Genomic DNA, 16,988 nt, shown 5'->3' with positions numbered 1-16,988 from the left:
GATCAGTCCAAAGCTGAATAACAAAACCAGCCCTAATTAGGAGGCTAAGCCCCCTAAAGCTCCCGGCCTTGCATCATCACAGGCAAAGCCCCACCTTGTTTGTTTATACAGAACAAAGCCGGCAGCCCTGGAGTTTGGCCAGAGGCCCTGCCAGCGAATCGCGCCCCCCCCCCCCCAGGTGGGCACCTTCTCAGCCAGCCGCATGAGCCCACAACCCAGCAGGAGAGGGAGAGGTGGGCACCAATGTCTGTGAAGCTCCTACTGGGTGCCACAGGTTCTCCATTTCTCAGCCAATGATGTCCAGATGCCGCGGGGTGTTCGGCCAGCATGCCGTCACGTGCTCAGAAGGTGTGAGCCACTGCGATCATCGACCCCCGTCTTATAGACAAAAAATGACACCTCGAAAGCAGGCCCAGGGGCCCGTCGGTGATCTGAATCCAGGCCCATCCGGATTGGCGCCTGCTGCCTCAGAAACCTGCTGGGGGGAGCTGCCCTCCTGTGAGAAACAATCAGCCCTGACCTCTCAGAAATAACTCTGGTTGTTTCTTCTTCCCCCGCTGGGGAAAAACAGATGCAGAGCACGGGGCCCCTGTCCCAGCAGCTCTGAGGGCCCCTACCTCAGGGGCGGAGGGCCAGGACCCGCCCGCCTTCAATTCTGAGCCAAATGCTCACCTCCACACGTTTGCTGCTTGGGTTTTCTAAAGTTTACATCTGCTAAGCTCATCAGCAATGTCCTCCTCTCTCTTTTTCCTCAAAATAGAAGAAGCTTCTTACAGTTAAGGGAAACACCTGTGTTAAAGTGTCACTTGAGAAACGGGGGTTGCAGAATCGAATCTGCACAGTGGGCTCAGCAGCAAGTAGTTTTCCAACCACACTCCGGAAAAGACCCCAAGGAAATGCACCAGAGCTTATACTGGGTTCTCTCTGGGCCGTAAGATCACGGGCGCCTGTTTTGTCCTGCTTCTGCTTTTCAGCATTTGATAATCAAGCGTTGCTTTAACCTTTCTGTGGGAGGGGAAAACATATTTTATACAACATATATACAAATGTATACATATTTACACATGAATGAGAGAAAAATAAGCCTAATACGAGAGATGTATCCCAATATTATAAAGGCTGCAAACTGGACATTTACTTAAAAAAATTTTTTTTAATGTTTGTTTATTCTTGAGAGACAGAGACAGAGACAGAGCATTAGTGGGGCAGGGGCAGAGAGAGACACGCACAGAATCTGAAGCAGGCTTCAGGCTCCGAGCTGTCAGCACAGAGCCCGACACGGGGCTTGAACTCACAAACTGTGAGATCATGACCTGAGTTGAAGTTGGACGCTCAACCCACTGAGCCACTCAGGCGCCCCGATGGTTCAACTTTTAATGTTTATTTTTTGAGAGAGAGAGAGAGAGCAAGTTCAAGTTGGGCAGGGCAGATAGAGGAGGAGACACAGAATGTGAAGCAGACTCCAGGCTCTGAGCTGTCGGCACAGAGCCCCATGTAGGGCTCAAACTCATGAACCATGAGATCATGACCTGAGCAGAAGCCAGGCGCTTAACTGAATGAGCACCCAGGCGCGCCCCCCTGCTTTTTAAAAAAAAATTTTTTAATGTTTATTTTTCTTTAAAAAAATTTTTTTTAACGTTTACTTATTTTTGAGATAGAGAGAGACAGAGCATGAATGGGGGAGGGGCAGAGAGAGGGGGAGACACAGAATCTGAAACAGGCTCCAGGCTCTGAGCTGTCAGCACAGAGCCCAACGCGGGGCTCGAACTCACGGACTGTGGGATCATGACCTGAGCCGAAGTCGGACGCTTAACTGACTGAGCCACCCAGGCGCCCCTAATGTTTATTTTGAAAGAGAGAGAGAGAGAGAGAGAGAGAGAGAGAGAGAGAGAACAGGGGAGGGCCAGAGAGAGAGACAGTGAGACAGAATCTGAAGCAACTTTTTTAAAACTTTAGCATATATTGGGAATATCTTTTCATGCTATTAAAAACCCTTCTAAGAATATCATTTTTTGAAATGGCTGTTTGGTATTCCATCCCATGGCAGTACGATAAGTTAAGGAACAAATGGCCTCTTACCGGAAATTTAGGTTGTTTTAAACCGATCACCAATATAAGTAGAGAGGCAGCAAACATCCTTGTAGCTCACAGCTTGTGTAAAATCAAGAGTATTTCCTTATATTAATTACTTAAAGCGGAATTGCTAAGTCAGAAGCATGTAGAATAGTTAAGGTTTTTTTTTTTTATATACATTGGTGGCCAAATTGTTCTTCAGCAGAGGGATTAGTTTCCTCCTGCTGCTGTGAGGTAACTGTTTTTCCCCACCTTTGCCACCACTGGTATTATCATTTAAATAAAATCTTTCTAATACGTACCATATTGTTTTCAGTACTTTTGCAATGGAAAAGTACATTTTTGGGGCGCCTGGGTGGCTCAGTCGGTTGAGCGTCCGACTTCAGCCCAGGTCATGATCTCGCGGTCCGTGGGTTCGAGCCCCGCATCGGGCTCTGTGCTGACAGCTCAGAGCCCGGAGCCTGTTTCAGATTCTGTGTCTCCCTCTCTCTCTGACCCTCCCCTGTTCATGCTCTGTCTCTCTCTGTCTCAAAAATAAATAAACATTAAAAAAAAAAAAACTTAAAAAAAAAAGAAAAGTACATTTTTATTGAAAACAAAGTCAACTTCACCATGTTTAGAAAATTTGAAATATTTTTCCCGCCCATAGTGTAACTGTAATTACTAATTACACTAATGTAATCGCTTCCACTTTTCTGGGTTCCCATCTGTTTTTTTTAAGGTGTATTTATTTTTGAGAGAGAGAGAGCAGGGGAGAGGCAGAAAGAGAGGATCCCTGAAGCAGGCTCCTTGCTTACGGCAGCGAGCCCAACGCGGGGCTCGAACTCATGAACCGTGAGATCATGACCAGAGTTGAATTCCGACACGACACTCGACTGACTGAGCCACCCAGGTGTCCCCCACCTATTTTTATTCAGATGTATCCATTTGTACCTAGACATCATCATAGTATGGGAAATTTTAGGCATTATTTTGCTTTTTTTCACTCACCTTTATTTTTCCAAAACATTGCCGTGTGGCTTCTGGTCTCCATATTTGTTGTGTCCAGGCTCATATTCCACCGGGTCGGGCTGCTGTTCCCACGACAGTACCCCTGGCCTTGGACATTCAGGCCACTTAGCCCTTCTCACACTGCAGTTACTGCTGTTACGTGAGTCTCTACGCTTAGAGCTTTTCCTGCATGTTGAATAATTCCCTTAATTTCTGAGTAGTAGGTCCAGATGTCCTCAAGGCTTTTGCTCTGCACCGCTGCTTTGCATTTGAAAAACACCTGCACCCACCGGCAGGGCTTCTGACAATTTAGAGGAGACTGCCTTTACTTCCCCCCAGCCCGGGTCATTGTCTTCCTCCTTGAAGCAAGTTAATTTTATTCTCTCTTGAAGCAGGGCATAGTGGGAAAGCATGGACTTTGGAGACAGGTGGCCCTGGGCCCACGTAGTAGGTGCTCAATAAATATTTGTTGATTGCATAATAGTTACTAAACAACGACTATACGCCTGGAACTAAAATATTACTGTTGTTGGAAGAATTATTCTTACCTTATAGCGGAGGAAACTGGGCCTACTTCCTAGTTAAATGAAATGTGGGGGGCAAGTTATTCACTATCTCTGAGTCTTCATTTCCTCCTTTTTGGAATGGAGGTGACAATTACCCATGTAGCTGGGCTTCTGTGAGGATTCAATGAGCTAAGTATGTGATGCACATGGCCCATGTTCTCCAAAGGGTATTATTTTTCGGGGCGCCTGGGTGGCTCAGTCGGTTAAGCATCCGACTTCAGCTCAGATCATGATCTCACGCTTTGTGAGTTCGAGCCCCGCGTCAGGCTCTGTGCTGACAGCTCGGAGCCTGGAGCCTGCTTCAGATTCTGTGTCTTCCTCCCTCTGCCCCTCCCCCGCTCAAGCTCTGTCTTTCTCTGTCTCAAAAATAAATGAAAACATTAAAAAAAAATAAAAAATAAAGGGTATTATTTTTCAGGCAGCCCTCCCATTTGACCATCTTGGAGTGATCCCACCTTATAGTCATTAAATGTATTCTTAGGTGTAAGGTACTGCTTTTTATTTATTTGGGACAAGTTCCTTACTCTGTTTTAAAATGTCTTTCTTCTTAGGGCATTATAATATCAACGAATCCCTCGTGAAGCAGTCGCCAAAGGTATTGACGTCTTGTTTTAAATCAAAAACTGGACGTGGATTAAAACTGACATCAACAGGCCCGGGACCTGCTTATTATAACCCTAATGACCACATCAAAATTCTGAAAAAGGCTCTTTTCCCGTGAGTCCTGATTATTCTGATCTTTCTTTTGAAAGGCGGTTCTGGGAAAGGACCCAACATGAGCAGAAAAGGAAGGGGTGTCACTGCTTGGCAGAACATGGCGCCAGGTCACTCACTCTCCAGGGGCCCTTGTGACATAGTAGGTGCTCAGGAAATACTTGCTGAATGCATGATATTTATTGAGCAACTACTATGCACCAGGAACTTAGCATCCTATTCAACCATCGTAGTACCCCGGTTGCAAGAATTATTATTCTTACTTCATAGGTAGGCTTCAGGGCAGCTAAGGAGCTGCCTAAGTCCACACAGCTAACTTGAAATGCCGCTAGGAATCAGGCTCAGGACTGTCTGGATCTTTCCGCATTCCTCATGATGTTGTGTTTATCCTGGTGCTGACATTATTCTATATTTTTTTTTTTTAAATTTTTGATGCTTATTTATTTTTGAGAGAGAGAGACAAAGTACGAGCGGGAGAGGGGCAGAGAGAGAGAGGGGGGGATACACAGAATTGGAAGTAGGATCCAGGCTCTGAGCTGTCAGCACAGAGCCTGACGCGGGGCTCGAACTCACGAACCACGAGATCATGACCTGAGCCGAAGTCGGACGCTCATCCAACTGAGCCACCCAGGCGCCCCGACATGATTCTACTTTTATAACATAAAATCTCTACTGGGGTAGCAGGATATACAGCAGCACGGGGCCGTTCGAGTTTTGCACTGATAAGCTGGAAGTCCGGACTTTGGAGTTGGTCAGACCTGCTGGATTTGAACTTCAGCTATGCTGTTTTCATGCTGTGTGACCTTGGCCATGGTACTAAGCCCTCTGAACCTCCAAGGCCTCATCTGTGAAGCAAAGTGGGGACAGTCCATGTCTCATAGTGTTGCTTTCAGATTTTATAATATATGTTTGGCATGTAGCAGGTGAGAAGGTGACAATATTCACACCAATTTAAAAAGTGAAGCCCAGGATTTGTGTTAACATGTTTAATATCCGGTGCATTTAATGTTACTTTCACCTAACAGGTTCGAAGGTTCACAGGGCTTACTTATTCCTCAGATGGTTCTAGAACTTGTGGAACTAACTGCCAGGTCAGTCTGCCTGTCGCCATCTGAGGCCTCACCCGGGTATAGTCCTCTGCAGGCAGGATTGGCCACTGGGCAGGCTGACCTGCAGAAGACCCCTCCAAAGAGGTCAGGCAGGTGGTCAGGCTCATACCCACAGTGGGTCAGACGTCCAGGCAACCCGGGAGACTGACAACATTGGGCATATACTCTGACCATCAGTCCAGGACAAGGAGATGGGGTGGGGGGAGAGGAGCAGGAGATGAACCTTCCGTGCCAGACTTAGGATCTGGAGAAGGGATCCAGACCTCAGATGGCATCCACTGGAGAAGTCCCTTCTGCCCTTCGGTTCTTGGGTTCTGCAGGTTGAGCCTTCACGGGCTCCAGGGCTCAAAACCGGGGCAGGATAGTCTCCAGGAACACGCTCTCTCTGAACACCAGGGACTTACCGCCTCCGGGCTGGCTCAGGGCACCCCTGCACACCTTCCCTTACTGTCCCGACGAAGAGAGTGGGTAAGAGGACAGGCTTCGGAGTCAGCAGACCTGGGCGTGAGTCACGGCTCTGTCCCTTTCTTCTCTCCGAGCCTGTCTCCCAGTTATGAAGCGGGGATAAGAGTCTCGTCTCGTAGGGCTTCTGTGAGGGTTAGACGAGAAATGTTATCGTTAGAGCTGCTGCTGTTCCGTATCCTATAGGCATATGAGCGTACAGGGGACGGCTGTTGCTTGGCGCGAGCCGCTCAGGCTCCTAGCTCGAATCTGGAAGCTTCTTTGAGGAAATGGTGAGAAGGAGAGTGGAGAATACTCAGCGTTGAACCGCTTGCCCCAGAGAAGTGCTGTGTGGCCTTTGCTGAAGTTTGAACGAGTGGTTGGGGATAATTCCCATCTCACGGCATTTGCGTCTGTTAGTCAACAGGCCCTGTAGGTTTCTGGGTCTGTGCCGGAGGCCGTGGGGGTGCTCGGGTGAACAGGGCACTGTACACGCCTTTAGCTAGGCTCACCTGGGAACAACTCCAGAGCAAGGCAGAGGAGGGGTAGCAGAATGCTGGAGCATATGGCCCCAAGGTTGTGTGGCCACACAGATCCCGAGAGCAGTCTTTCCAGCAGGTGCAGTGCGGTGGTGCTGGTGTGTCTGGGGGTGTCTGGGGATCACTGGCTCTCTGTGGGGCTTTGCGAGTGACAGATCTTTGGTTAATAAGTCTAGGAAGCCCTGCATATGAACCCTGTACCTCTGGGAGCATCACTGTGTGCATGGCCTAATTAAAGGTTCTGAGATGTCCCGACGTAAAACAACAACAACAACAACAACAAAAAACCCCAAACCCTACTAAACCCAATGTCTCTTAAACTTGGGTTCACCCTGGTGAGTAGATAGACCCCCCACTTGGGTTCACCCTGGTGAGTGGATGGTGCCCTGGGCAGGACATTTGGTTAACAGCCCCTATGGTCGAGGTGGCTCTTAGCACCTCCCTCAGCCTTCATTTCATCATGTGGGAAAAGAGGGGAAGTCTCTTCGTTTCCAACACTCCACGACCCTGTGCTTGCTCACCATGGCATTCAGGAGAGCATATTGCGGGGCAGTGAACGTAGAACCAGCCTGGACTCCCAAAGGAGGCCCAAAATATGTAAACATTAAAAAATGAAATTTTTTAATGTTTGTTTATTTTTGACAGAGAGAGAGAGAGAGAGAGAGAGAGAGAGAGTGCGTGCAAGTGGGGGAGGGGCAGAGAGCTAGAGAGGGAGACACAGAATCCGAAGCAGCTCCAGGCTCTGAGCTGTCAGCACAGAGCACGAGGCAGGGCTCGAACTCATGAACCACAAGATCGTGACCTGAGCCGAAGTTGGATGCTTAACCACCTGAGCCACCCAGGCGCGCCCAAAATATATAAATTTGTAATTGACATGGAAAGGATGAAGCTGACAATCTGTAATTGTATTTAAAAAACAAAAAGATAAAACTCAAGTGTGCTTTGGGTTAGCCTAAATAAACATCCATCTGCTTATGTTGAATAATGAAGAAATGGGTTAATATAAGGAAAAGATACAGCTGGATGTCGTGGTATGGAGGGAGAATCCAGACTCCTGTCTCTCAAACTGGTGTTCTGTTTCCTCTCCTGTGTCCCTGGAGGGAAGAGAGGGACAGGAGCTGGGGGCCACCTGCTGGGATCCTCAGGGCCCTGAGAAGGTCTGCGTTGCTTCCTCCCCATCTCTATGTGACTTCGTTGGGACTTTATCCACGCTAAGCCTGAGCACATTTAGCTCTCCGGGGCTGCGCGGGGCAACTGAGAAACCTCGCATGTTGCTTTTGGGCAAACACAGGCGTCACACCCATGTGACGTGATTTGAGGCCTGTCCTTATTTGTCTACGATTGCGAACACTTGGCTCCCTATCTGGAGGGGAGGGTCCTAGCCTGCAAAAATAATCTTTCGGCTCTGCTTTCTTGAGGACGCAGAATCGGGAGATGTTACTTACCCCTACAGTTGTTAGTCCCGTGTTCCCCACCAACAAAAGTGAAGCCCAGGGAGGGGAGGGTTGGGTGATGTCCTGGGAATGGTCGGGAGGCCGGCAGGGGGCCAGGCATGGGCCTGTCTTGTCTCCACTCCCCTGGCCCAGCCTGCAGAGCTGAGAATGGGCTGCGGAGGCAATGTGGCCTGGTGGAAAGCACAGGCTCCAAGTCAGGCCAGCGCCGAGCCTCCCGACTTGCCAGCTCTGGGGGCCTGGGGGCGGGGAGGGGGGGTCACCTCACTCCCAGAAATTCAAATTCAACCCTGCAGATCGTGAAATGAACACTTCATAATGTGCTTGCAAGGCTAAAATAACTCACATAACTCACTGGGTCTGGCACACGGTAAGCTTTCCATACATGTAACTTGCATTTTTATTGAGGTCTGTGAGCGGGTCCTCTGCGCTCACCTGGTGCTTCTTGGGTGGCCCTCGGAGGGCAGATGCTGTGCTAAGGGCTGGCAGGGTGTTAGGATGACCGTTTCTGGGCTCCCTAACTGAAGAACAGGGCACAGGTGTCTCTTTGCCGTGGCCACCTTGCCGACTCAAAGCTAAGGGCATTTATCAGCTCCCAGGGGAGTCTTTAGGAGAGAAGAGAAGTGTCACAGTGATGGCTCAGTGAATCAGGGTGAGTCAGGAGAAGGGCTATTTTGGAGATCAAAACGGTCCCTCCCGGGTGCTGTCGTCAGCAACGAGGGGAAACGCCCACTGACATCTTCCTAACCCTTGATCTACTTCCTGGAATTTTTAAGCCACTGGTTTTGCACAGACACGCTGTCCTGCCACAGCCAGAGCTGAAGAATCAAACCCTGTTGGCCCCGCTCCAATCTGGGTAATTACGATGACCCACCTAACGTTCCCCTGGGATTTTCAATTAGATATGGGATGCTTCTTCCCAAGCGCTGTAATCTGTCACCCTCTACCCTGTTAAACAGAGAGTGCATTCCACCCCAGAGGCAACCAGCTGCCCTTTAATGATGAGAAAAAATTGCCCCTTTATCCCTCCCCGACCCTGGGAATCCCCGAGGCAGAGTGAATCGTGCCGATGCCTGGGAGTGTCCGGAGGGGTCTCAGATGCCTTCCCCCAGTGACCTGCTGAGTCCTCTGCGACATTCATTATTCTCGGGCGATTTGCAAACAGCTCACATTGGAAGCTGCAAACATACTTAATCCAGTTGTGGCCAACTCAGAGCCTTTGATAGATGTTTTCTTTCTACGGGGCAGGACCCAGTTGGCTTTTATAACTGAGCAATGAGGCTCATAAAAGCTCCGGTCACAATGCACTGAGGGCTGGCCTGGGTTTGATCCAGCCGGACCTTTGTGATCTGCCCAGCCCCACCTCGCCGTGGAGGGAGCAGCCCTGGACGATGATAAAACTGTCAGGTGGGGCTCAGATGTCTGGGCTCCCCTACTTGGTGCAACCTCTCTGTTTTCCCTACAGTTCAGCAAATGTCCTGGGAGTAGGGAGGGGGCCTCAGAGATGAGTCACACGCAGTCCCCTGCCATAAAGAGCTGGGCACATAAGGAGCGTAGGAAACCCAGCACGTTCTGTGCGGAGTGGCTAGAACATCGCGAGGGCTCAGCCACACGGAGCTAAGAGCGTTGACGGATGTCCCTTAGTGCCATCCCGGCGCCCCTGCAGGGCACTGACTACTGTCACGTAGAATACAGATGAAGCTGGTGGGGCAGGGAGTGGCATGCAGGTCCGGCTGCCTCCAGATCCCATGCTCCTCTGTGGAGCCACAGGAAGAGAGGTGGCGGAGGGGGAGGGGGAGGGCAGTGGCCACAGAAGTTTCCCAGAAGGACATGAGAAGGGAAGAATGATCAGAGTTTGCAGGGACAGTAGGTGCTCCTGGCAGAAGGAATAGCACGGGCCAAGGCGTGGAGTGGCTGAAGACTGAATCTGTGTTGCGTGTTTCTGGAAGGTCAAATGGGAGCAAGGGGCCTAGGGGATTAGGCTGGGTTAGGAGTTTTTCCTTCGGCTTCGCTCAGGGTCTCTGAGGGTGGATGGCCAGAAGCAGGTGAACAGCCTAGAAGTCCTGGGTGCATTGAGGGCTGAAGGCAGTCTGGGAGGCTCGGCCTCTGCCTCCCTGTCCCAATTCCTGCCACGTGCAGCCACAGCTCGTGCCTTGTCCGTGCCTTTGCCCCTCCTGTTTCCTCTGCTAGAAATGCCGCCTCCCCCACCTCTTCTACCTGAAGAATTCCCTGCTTACTTTTCAGGGCAAAGGTTATCTCTTCTAGGGTAGATTTCTGGGTTCACTTAGTGGGAATCTCTCTCTCTCTCAGTGCAGTGTTTTTACCTCTATTCTAACATTTCATGCTTAAAAAAAACCACATACTAATACAAGTAAAGAAAGCACCAGTTAAACTTCATAACAATCCTGGATGGAAGGTATTATTATCCCCCACTTTACAGATGAAGAAACTGAGCCTCAGGGAGGCTAGGAGACGTCTCTAAGGACACACAGCTGGTGAGTGGGGAAGTGCAGATTCAAACCCAAGTTTGGGTGCAAAGCCTGTACTTCCTTAAGTTGTCACCAGTCACGACTGTCGCTAGCCGTGAATTGTCAAGCCCTTGGGAGCATTCAGGGTCTGTGTCTTAGCACAGAGTGCCTGGCACAGAGCTGCACACGTGGCTGGCACTCTTTATTTATTTTTTAAGTTTATTGATGTATTTTGAGACAGAGGGAGAGAGAGAGAGAGAGTATGGGAGGGTCAGAGAGAGAGAGAGAGGGAGACAGAGAGAAAACCAAGCGGGCTCCATGCTGCCAGCACAGAGCCTGAGGCGGGGCTCGAACCCACGAACTGTGAGATCATGACCAGAGGTGAAACCAAGAGTCGGACACTTAACCGACTGAGCCACCCAGGTGCCCCTGGCACTCTTTAAAGGTCCGGGCAGCTGAGCTGTCACAGCTGAGCCTCTCCTGGGCACGCTGACGGAGTGGAGGGCACGGGACCGCTCTAACCCCTCTGGCCAAGAATCCTGATGAGACACGGGCCCAGCCACCTACAGGCTGTTCCTGGTTAGGAACGTACATACCTCATGGCCTTCTCGAAGATCAGGGCGAGGGCGTGAGCCAGACCGATGGGGTGACCTCATGCAATGGTTGGCTCGTTCCAGCTGCGGCGGTGAGGAATCCAGCCTGTCTCTCAGGGATGCCAGTGACACACTCATCCAATTTCTGGGGGTGCTTTGAAGGGGCGACAGAAGCCAGAACAAGGAGAAGCCAGCTTTTATCTCCGAGGGGAGAAGTGGTTGATCACACACTATAACCAGTTCGCCCATGTCAGCTGGAGGGGAAGAAAGAGGCAATGTTTTCTCTCCTTTTTCTGTGGGCACCTTTGTTCTAAATAGAAGCATCCACGCCAGCTGTGCCTCCATTATTAGATGTGAGCCTCCGGCAGATTTACCATGACTTTCAGGGGCCTCCCCTGGCCGGCTGGCCTGCCTCAGGTGAGTCTGTGGGGGGCGGGGGGGGGGGGGACCCTGGCGTCTCTTTCCTGAGCCTGGTTCGTCCTCTAAGACCAAGCAGGAGGCAGTGGCTTCCAGGAGCATCATCATAACAGTGGCCACTTTTATTGAGCACTTACTGGGGGCTCTGCTCGGTCCTTCCATACCTTTCCTCCATTCTTGACCTCCCTTATAAAGAGAGGGTGCGATTTCTCCCTCCTGCAGGCATAGAGAGGTCCAGGGGCTTGTCTGAGGTCCCACAGCCAGTAAGTGGGATGACAGGAATTCAGATGCAGGTCTGCGTGACTCTAAAACTCAAAGAGTCCCCTCTGCCATGATGCCTTCCCCAAATTGCCAGGCCCCGGAGACTCAAGTTCTGGTGTTGTCGTTACCACTCATTTGCTGGGTGACTTTGGGTGACATACTTTCTCTCTCTGAGTGCCAGTTTCTTTAGCACAATAAGGAGGGTGGATAAGACATCTCTAGGTCCCCTCTAGCTCTCCAAGTTTTAAAATGCCCTTGCTTCCAGGGCGCCTGGGTGGCTCAGTCGGTCAAGCGTCCGACTTCGGCTCAGGTCATGATCTCGCAACTTGTGAGTTCGAGCCCCGCGTCGGGCTCTGTGCTGACAGCTCAGAGCCTGGAGCCTGCTTTGATTTCTGCGTCACCCTCTTTCTCTCTCTCTGACCCTCCCCCACTCACGCTCTGTGTGTGTGTGTGTCTCTCTCTCTCTCAAGAACAAACATTAAAAAAAAAACCTTTTTTTTTAAATGCCCTTGCTTCCAAAGGTGTCCACAAAAGGTAAGTGTTGTGCAGAGGTCTCTTGATTTCCACTCCCACGTCCTGCCTTGCCAGGAAGATACTTAGTAGGATTCGGCATGCCCGTGCTGGAATGGTCTCTTGAGATCTACTAGTCTTAGGATGGCAAATCCTTGGAATTCAGGATGCCTCGTCCCACTTCCTGGCCATGGCAGATATCACAAGTGGATCACCCATGCTCTTTCCTTAGAGCCCATGCGAGGCCGGAGTTCTCTACACGGAGCCCCAGCTGGGCGCCACCAGGTGATCAGAATTGGCACGTGTCTGCCCTCTCTGGTTAGTTCAACGACATCATCTGCAACACCTCGTGCCGCGCGCTCACTGTGCTGGGCGCTGCCCCGACTTCTGTGTTACAGATGCCTCATCCCGTTGAACCCTGGCGGTAAGCCTATGAGGAAAGTACTGTGAGAACCACCACCGCGCAGAAGAGAACACTGAGGCCCGGGGGCCCCCGACTCCCCGGCAGTGGAGCCACGGCCCTGCCCAGCCGCCCCGACGACTCGGTGCTGGGCAGGTCTTGGCCACGTCTAAAAACAACCGTTTCCCCAGCAGACTGCCTGAGCACCGTCTTCACATTTTGTCTCTTTTTGCAGGAGAAACCCCCTCCTGAACTTCTCTGCCCAGCCTTCGCCCCTGCCCCCGAAGCCGCCTCTTCCAGGCCCCGGTCAGTACGAGATCGTGGACTACGAGGGGCCCCCCAGACACTTCACCTCCAGCGCATCGTTTGCGTCCAACACCAGCCGGTGGACAGCAGCCCCGTCCCAGCCAGGCCTGCCCGGCCCAGGTCAGAGGATTATTTTAAATGATTGTAAAAACCAAATCTGGAAGTGTTTGTCATTCCTGGGCCATCAAATGTCACTGATTTACGGGATGTTTGCCAAGAAGGTTACAGAGGTTAGAGTCGATCCGGAAGACTTTTAGGCCTGCGCTTTTGGAGTATGAAAGGATTTTCTTTAAGGTGAAAGGACTCTTGGAGTTAATCCCGTCCAGGGGTTCATAACCAATGACCGTGAATGTCCGAGAGGCTCGGAGATGGGATCCGGACCCCCAGAGGGGTCTGTGACTCTGAGACTGCCTGCAGATTTGGAGCATGAAGACATTATTACTATTGTCATTATTACTATTATTTTGGAGAAAGGGGCCATTGCACTTTGTCAGATGGGTCAACAATTTCACCGTTCTTGAAAGTACTTAAATCACTGGCCTGATCTGGCAAAGTCACCTTATAGCTGGGGAAGACCTGGAGAGCACGTTGTGCACTGAGCCACAGTGAGAGAGCGGCAGGGCAGAGCGCCACGCCGTTTCCCCCCCTGTGCCCTGTTGTCGTGAAACAAGCCGGGGACTGTTCACTGGAGCAGCTCCCGTGAGCTGTCGGGTTCCGAGCCCTCTTTGCAGATGGCTGAAGCCGTGGGACCCTGTCGCCTCTGGGACCTTCGTGAGAGCTAATAGCCTGAGGGGCCTGTTCCAGCGCGTGGTCTCTAGACTCCCTGACCTCTTTGTAGCTCTCTCACAGCCCCTTAGCTCTTTGCTCCTCCCTGACATTGGCCGGAGCTGGTGGCGCTGGGGACTGGACAGCGTGTCCTGGTGGGCAGGCGGTGGGGGAGGAGGAAGGCAGAGCCGGGGTGGCTGCTAGGTCTGTCCAAATCAGTCGTCCAGGGAGCGCTGATGACGCTCCTCCCCTGGGGGACAACGGTGACTTAGCCTGGTGTTACCCCCAGAGGTGTCAGTCTGGTAGGGGAGACACCTTCCCCTCCAAACATACCGGTGAGTAAAGCGTAAGGTGGACGGGACAGGGAGAGTCATCCTTATGGCTCCAGCCTTGGAAATGGAATGATAACCAAGTCAAGAAGACTGCAGCGGTTTGACCTTGGGGTCACCTGGTCAGTCCAGGCAGGACCCCGCAGGGTGGGGCAAATGTACTCACGCTCCAATCAAGCAGCGGGCTCCAGAAGGCCTGGGGACCGGTGAGGAGCCTTGTCTGACCCTGTTTGGTCCAGGCATCTAGGAGCTTTTTCTGAGTGTCTGCTGCACATGGTGTGGGGCACCTGGCACACAGGTGCAGGCCACTTCCTGCTGCTGTGACCACCTGCATCTAGGTGGGTTTCCCGGAGGACTGGCCTGGGAGTGAGCCACATGCCTGCTTGGCCTCCCGTGGGTGTGGATCTGCCTGGACCCTCGTCGGCCGAATCGGCATCGGTATGAGAGTTTCTAGTCACCCCTGTGTGGTCCTGGCAGCTGGTCTCCTACGGAAAGTGCTTGCAGTTGTCAAGGTTTTCACTTTTCTGGAAATTTCTTTTTCTTTCCTTTTTAAAACTAGGCTCCACACCCAGTGTGGGGCTTGAACTCACAACCCTGAGACCAAGAGTCACATGCTCTACCAACTGAGCCAGCCAGGCACCCTTCTGGAAATTTCTGGACTAAAGAAAAACAAAACCCTATCAAGCTGACACCTTGCTTCTTGAAGAGTATTGTTTTACTCCTTTTTTTTTTTTCTTTATCAAATCTGATCGAAAACTCTTTTGTAAATGTTCTCCTGTTAGGGAGTTAAAGGCTGGAAGCCGGGGTTCAAGTCCTGCCTCGGCTGGGCCAATCCCTTCCCCTCTCTGCCTCCCCACTTGTAAGTTGCAGGGACCAGGGCAGGGGTGCCCCGACATCGCCAGCTCTGATGTAGAATGCCAGGGGCTTGGGCAACGGGCCTCTTCCCTCTTAATACCGTCTTTTTCTCTCTCTCCCCTCACAGCCACGTACAAGCCAGAATTCCCTGGAAAACAGTCCTTTCTCTACAACGAGGACAACAAATGGATCCCAGTGTTGTAGGGACCCCACACAAGCTCGGGGAGAACCCTGGCCACCAGCTGCCTCACCCAGGCCCCCCAGGACGTTCATTCAGAGAATGCCCATCTCGTGTGTGACAGACGACGACTTGGAGGGCAGATCTGCCCCTGCCCCCCGTCCCCCGTGGCTGGCGTGGAGCTGGGAGGCTGCGTTTGTCCTTGTCTTGAACTGCCTCCTGGAGATTGGACACCCGCCTCCAATGACTCCAGTGGTTCCCTGAGCAGAAATGAGGGGTGGACAGAGCCCTCGGTTACCTGCCATGCACCTGCCCGTGCTGGGATGTGCAGTCCTCTCCGCAGATGTAAGAGGTTCCTGAAGCTCAGGCTCGAGGAAGAAGGCTGCCATGGACAGATTCCCCATCTAGAAGCCTGACGCTGGGCCAGGGCTCGAGGTCCAGACTGTACCTGCTGGGTGGACCGCACAGGACCGCGGCCCGGGCACAACTCCCATCCTTCACCCTTGACTTCCGGGAGCCGGAAAGGCCCAGAGGTGCTTGTGACAGACTCAAGGGGGTTGCCTGGGCCCGGGCCCCCAGCTAAGCCTACGCACCTCACCTTCAGGAAGAGCATGGCCCCAGTCACCGTGGTCACTTGTGCTCGGTACCCACCTTCAGGAGAAGGCCACCACATCCGTTGAGTGGCCCGGCATTCAACAGCACACGTGGGCAGGTCGCTGCTGGAGCCAGAGCCCTGGAAACAGCATTCTGAGGGGGCAAGGGGGCAGGGAGGCACCGCTTGGTGCCTGCGGGTTCTTTCTTTTACTGGGACTTTCCTATCCCCGGGCCTGGCCTCCGTCTCCTCCCAGGCCTCCTGCTCAAGTTTGACACAGCCTTTGATGAATCTTTTCTGACCTGCCACGTCCGTTTCCCCCGGCAAGAGGGAGAGATTCCCAAAGAAACCAAGGGGGAATAGAAGAAACCACACGTCCCCTCCTTTCCCAAATATTGATGTTGTCGTTCACTTCTGCAAGCGGAAGGCACTTATGCAGCCCCCTCCCCGCTCCCCACGGAGTCCAGGCCCCTCACTCCCGGGGCCCCTCCCCTGACTTTGCTCTGTGACCAGAGGGTGAGTGGCCTTCCCGTCAGAATGGCCGCTGACTGGCCCCCCCTGTGGGGAGGGGTGGGTGAGGAAGAGGGAGGGAGAAGGATGGAATACCATATCCAATTAAACCGACTTCTTGCACCTCGCCAAAGCTGGCCTTTTTGTGAACCTCAGATTCCCTCAAGTGCCCGCTGCGTCGGGACGGGCGGGGGGTGGCCTGGGGCACCTCGTTAAGAGCGATGCCACCTGGACCTCGAGGCGGGACGCCCCGTGCTCCCATCCTGTCAGGTCCGGAGCTCCTTCTCGAAGGTAAAGAGTCAGGTTCGAATTCCGGGGCTCAAGGTTGACACTCGCGGGGGCCGGGCAGGCGGCACATGGGGCAAAACAGTGAGGGGCAGGGATGGGGTGTGGGAGCCGAGGCTGCTGGGCTGAAGGGGCGTCCGACATGGCTCCAGATCACTGGTGCCAGATCGGCCCACTTTCCACACAGTCTGGGGAATATTTAAAATGCCAGATCTCCTGATTTGAGACGCGGACAACCACACTGCAACTTCGAATTGCTTGCTGGGGCTAAAGAAGACTTCTGCAGGCCGTCAGTTGTCCACTTGGGTGCTAGAAGTTCTGGAAGACCCTTTCAAAGTTGTACCTTTCTTTGACCCCAGACTCTTGACAACGGGGCCAGATCCCCGCGCCTTGGTTTTTAGCAGACCGTTGGGCTAGAAGCAGCCGGCCTTGGGGTCTGGTCTCTGTGGGCCCGGGGGTCTCCGTGGGGACATGTACGGGAAAACGAGACAGGCCTCTCCTCCCTCTCGGCAGCTGGGCCGAGCACCGGCAGGTGAATACTGTCTCTCCAGAGGAGACCCCTCCAAGTGGGGTCAGGAAAGAGGGGACTCTGGGAAAAAGAGTGTCAGGGCTGCTCGTAGCCAGTCTGAATCTGTG

The 16,988-nt window shown here is 52.4% G+C and overlaps 1 protein-coding gene across 13 annotated transcripts in view; it reads left to right on the top strand.

Annotated features, from left to right (window-relative positions):
* The window catches only part of STPG1 (sperm tail PG-rich repeat containing 1), a 55,259-nt gene extending 39,059 nt beyond the window's left edge, over nucleotides 1-16,200 (top strand). For 12 of the 13 annotated variants that reach the window (XM_027060075.2, XM_053209055.1, XM_027060072.2 and 9 more), the window contains 3 exons: nucleotides 4,181-4,346; nucleotides 12,768-12,958; nucleotides 14,915-16,200. In XM_027060075.2, the coding sequence (XP_026915876.2) occupies nucleotides 4,181-4,346; nucleotides 12,768-12,958; nucleotides 14,915-14,991 (434 nt within the window). In that variant the 3' untranslated portion in view covers nucleotides 14,992-16,200. The remainder of the gene's footprint in view (nucleotides 1-4,180; nucleotides 4,347-12,767; nucleotides 12,959-14,914) is intronic. The other variant, XM_053209027.1, reaches the window with a different exon arrangement.
* Nucleotides 16,201-16,988: the final 788 nt, after the last annotated feature.

This window comes from Acinonyx jubatus, chromosome C1 (genome assembly GCF_027475565.1).
Source record: "Acinonyx jubatus isolate Ajub_Pintada_27869175 chromosome C1, VMU_Ajub_asm_v1.0, whole genome shotgun sequence".
In the NCBI taxonomy this organism is placed as follows: domain Eukaryota; kingdom Metazoa; phylum Chordata; class Mammalia; order Carnivora; family Felidae; genus Acinonyx; species Acinonyx jubatus.
The sequence above is the reverse complement of the archived record's forward strand: the minus strand, read 5'-3'. Positions and strand labels throughout refer to the sequence as shown.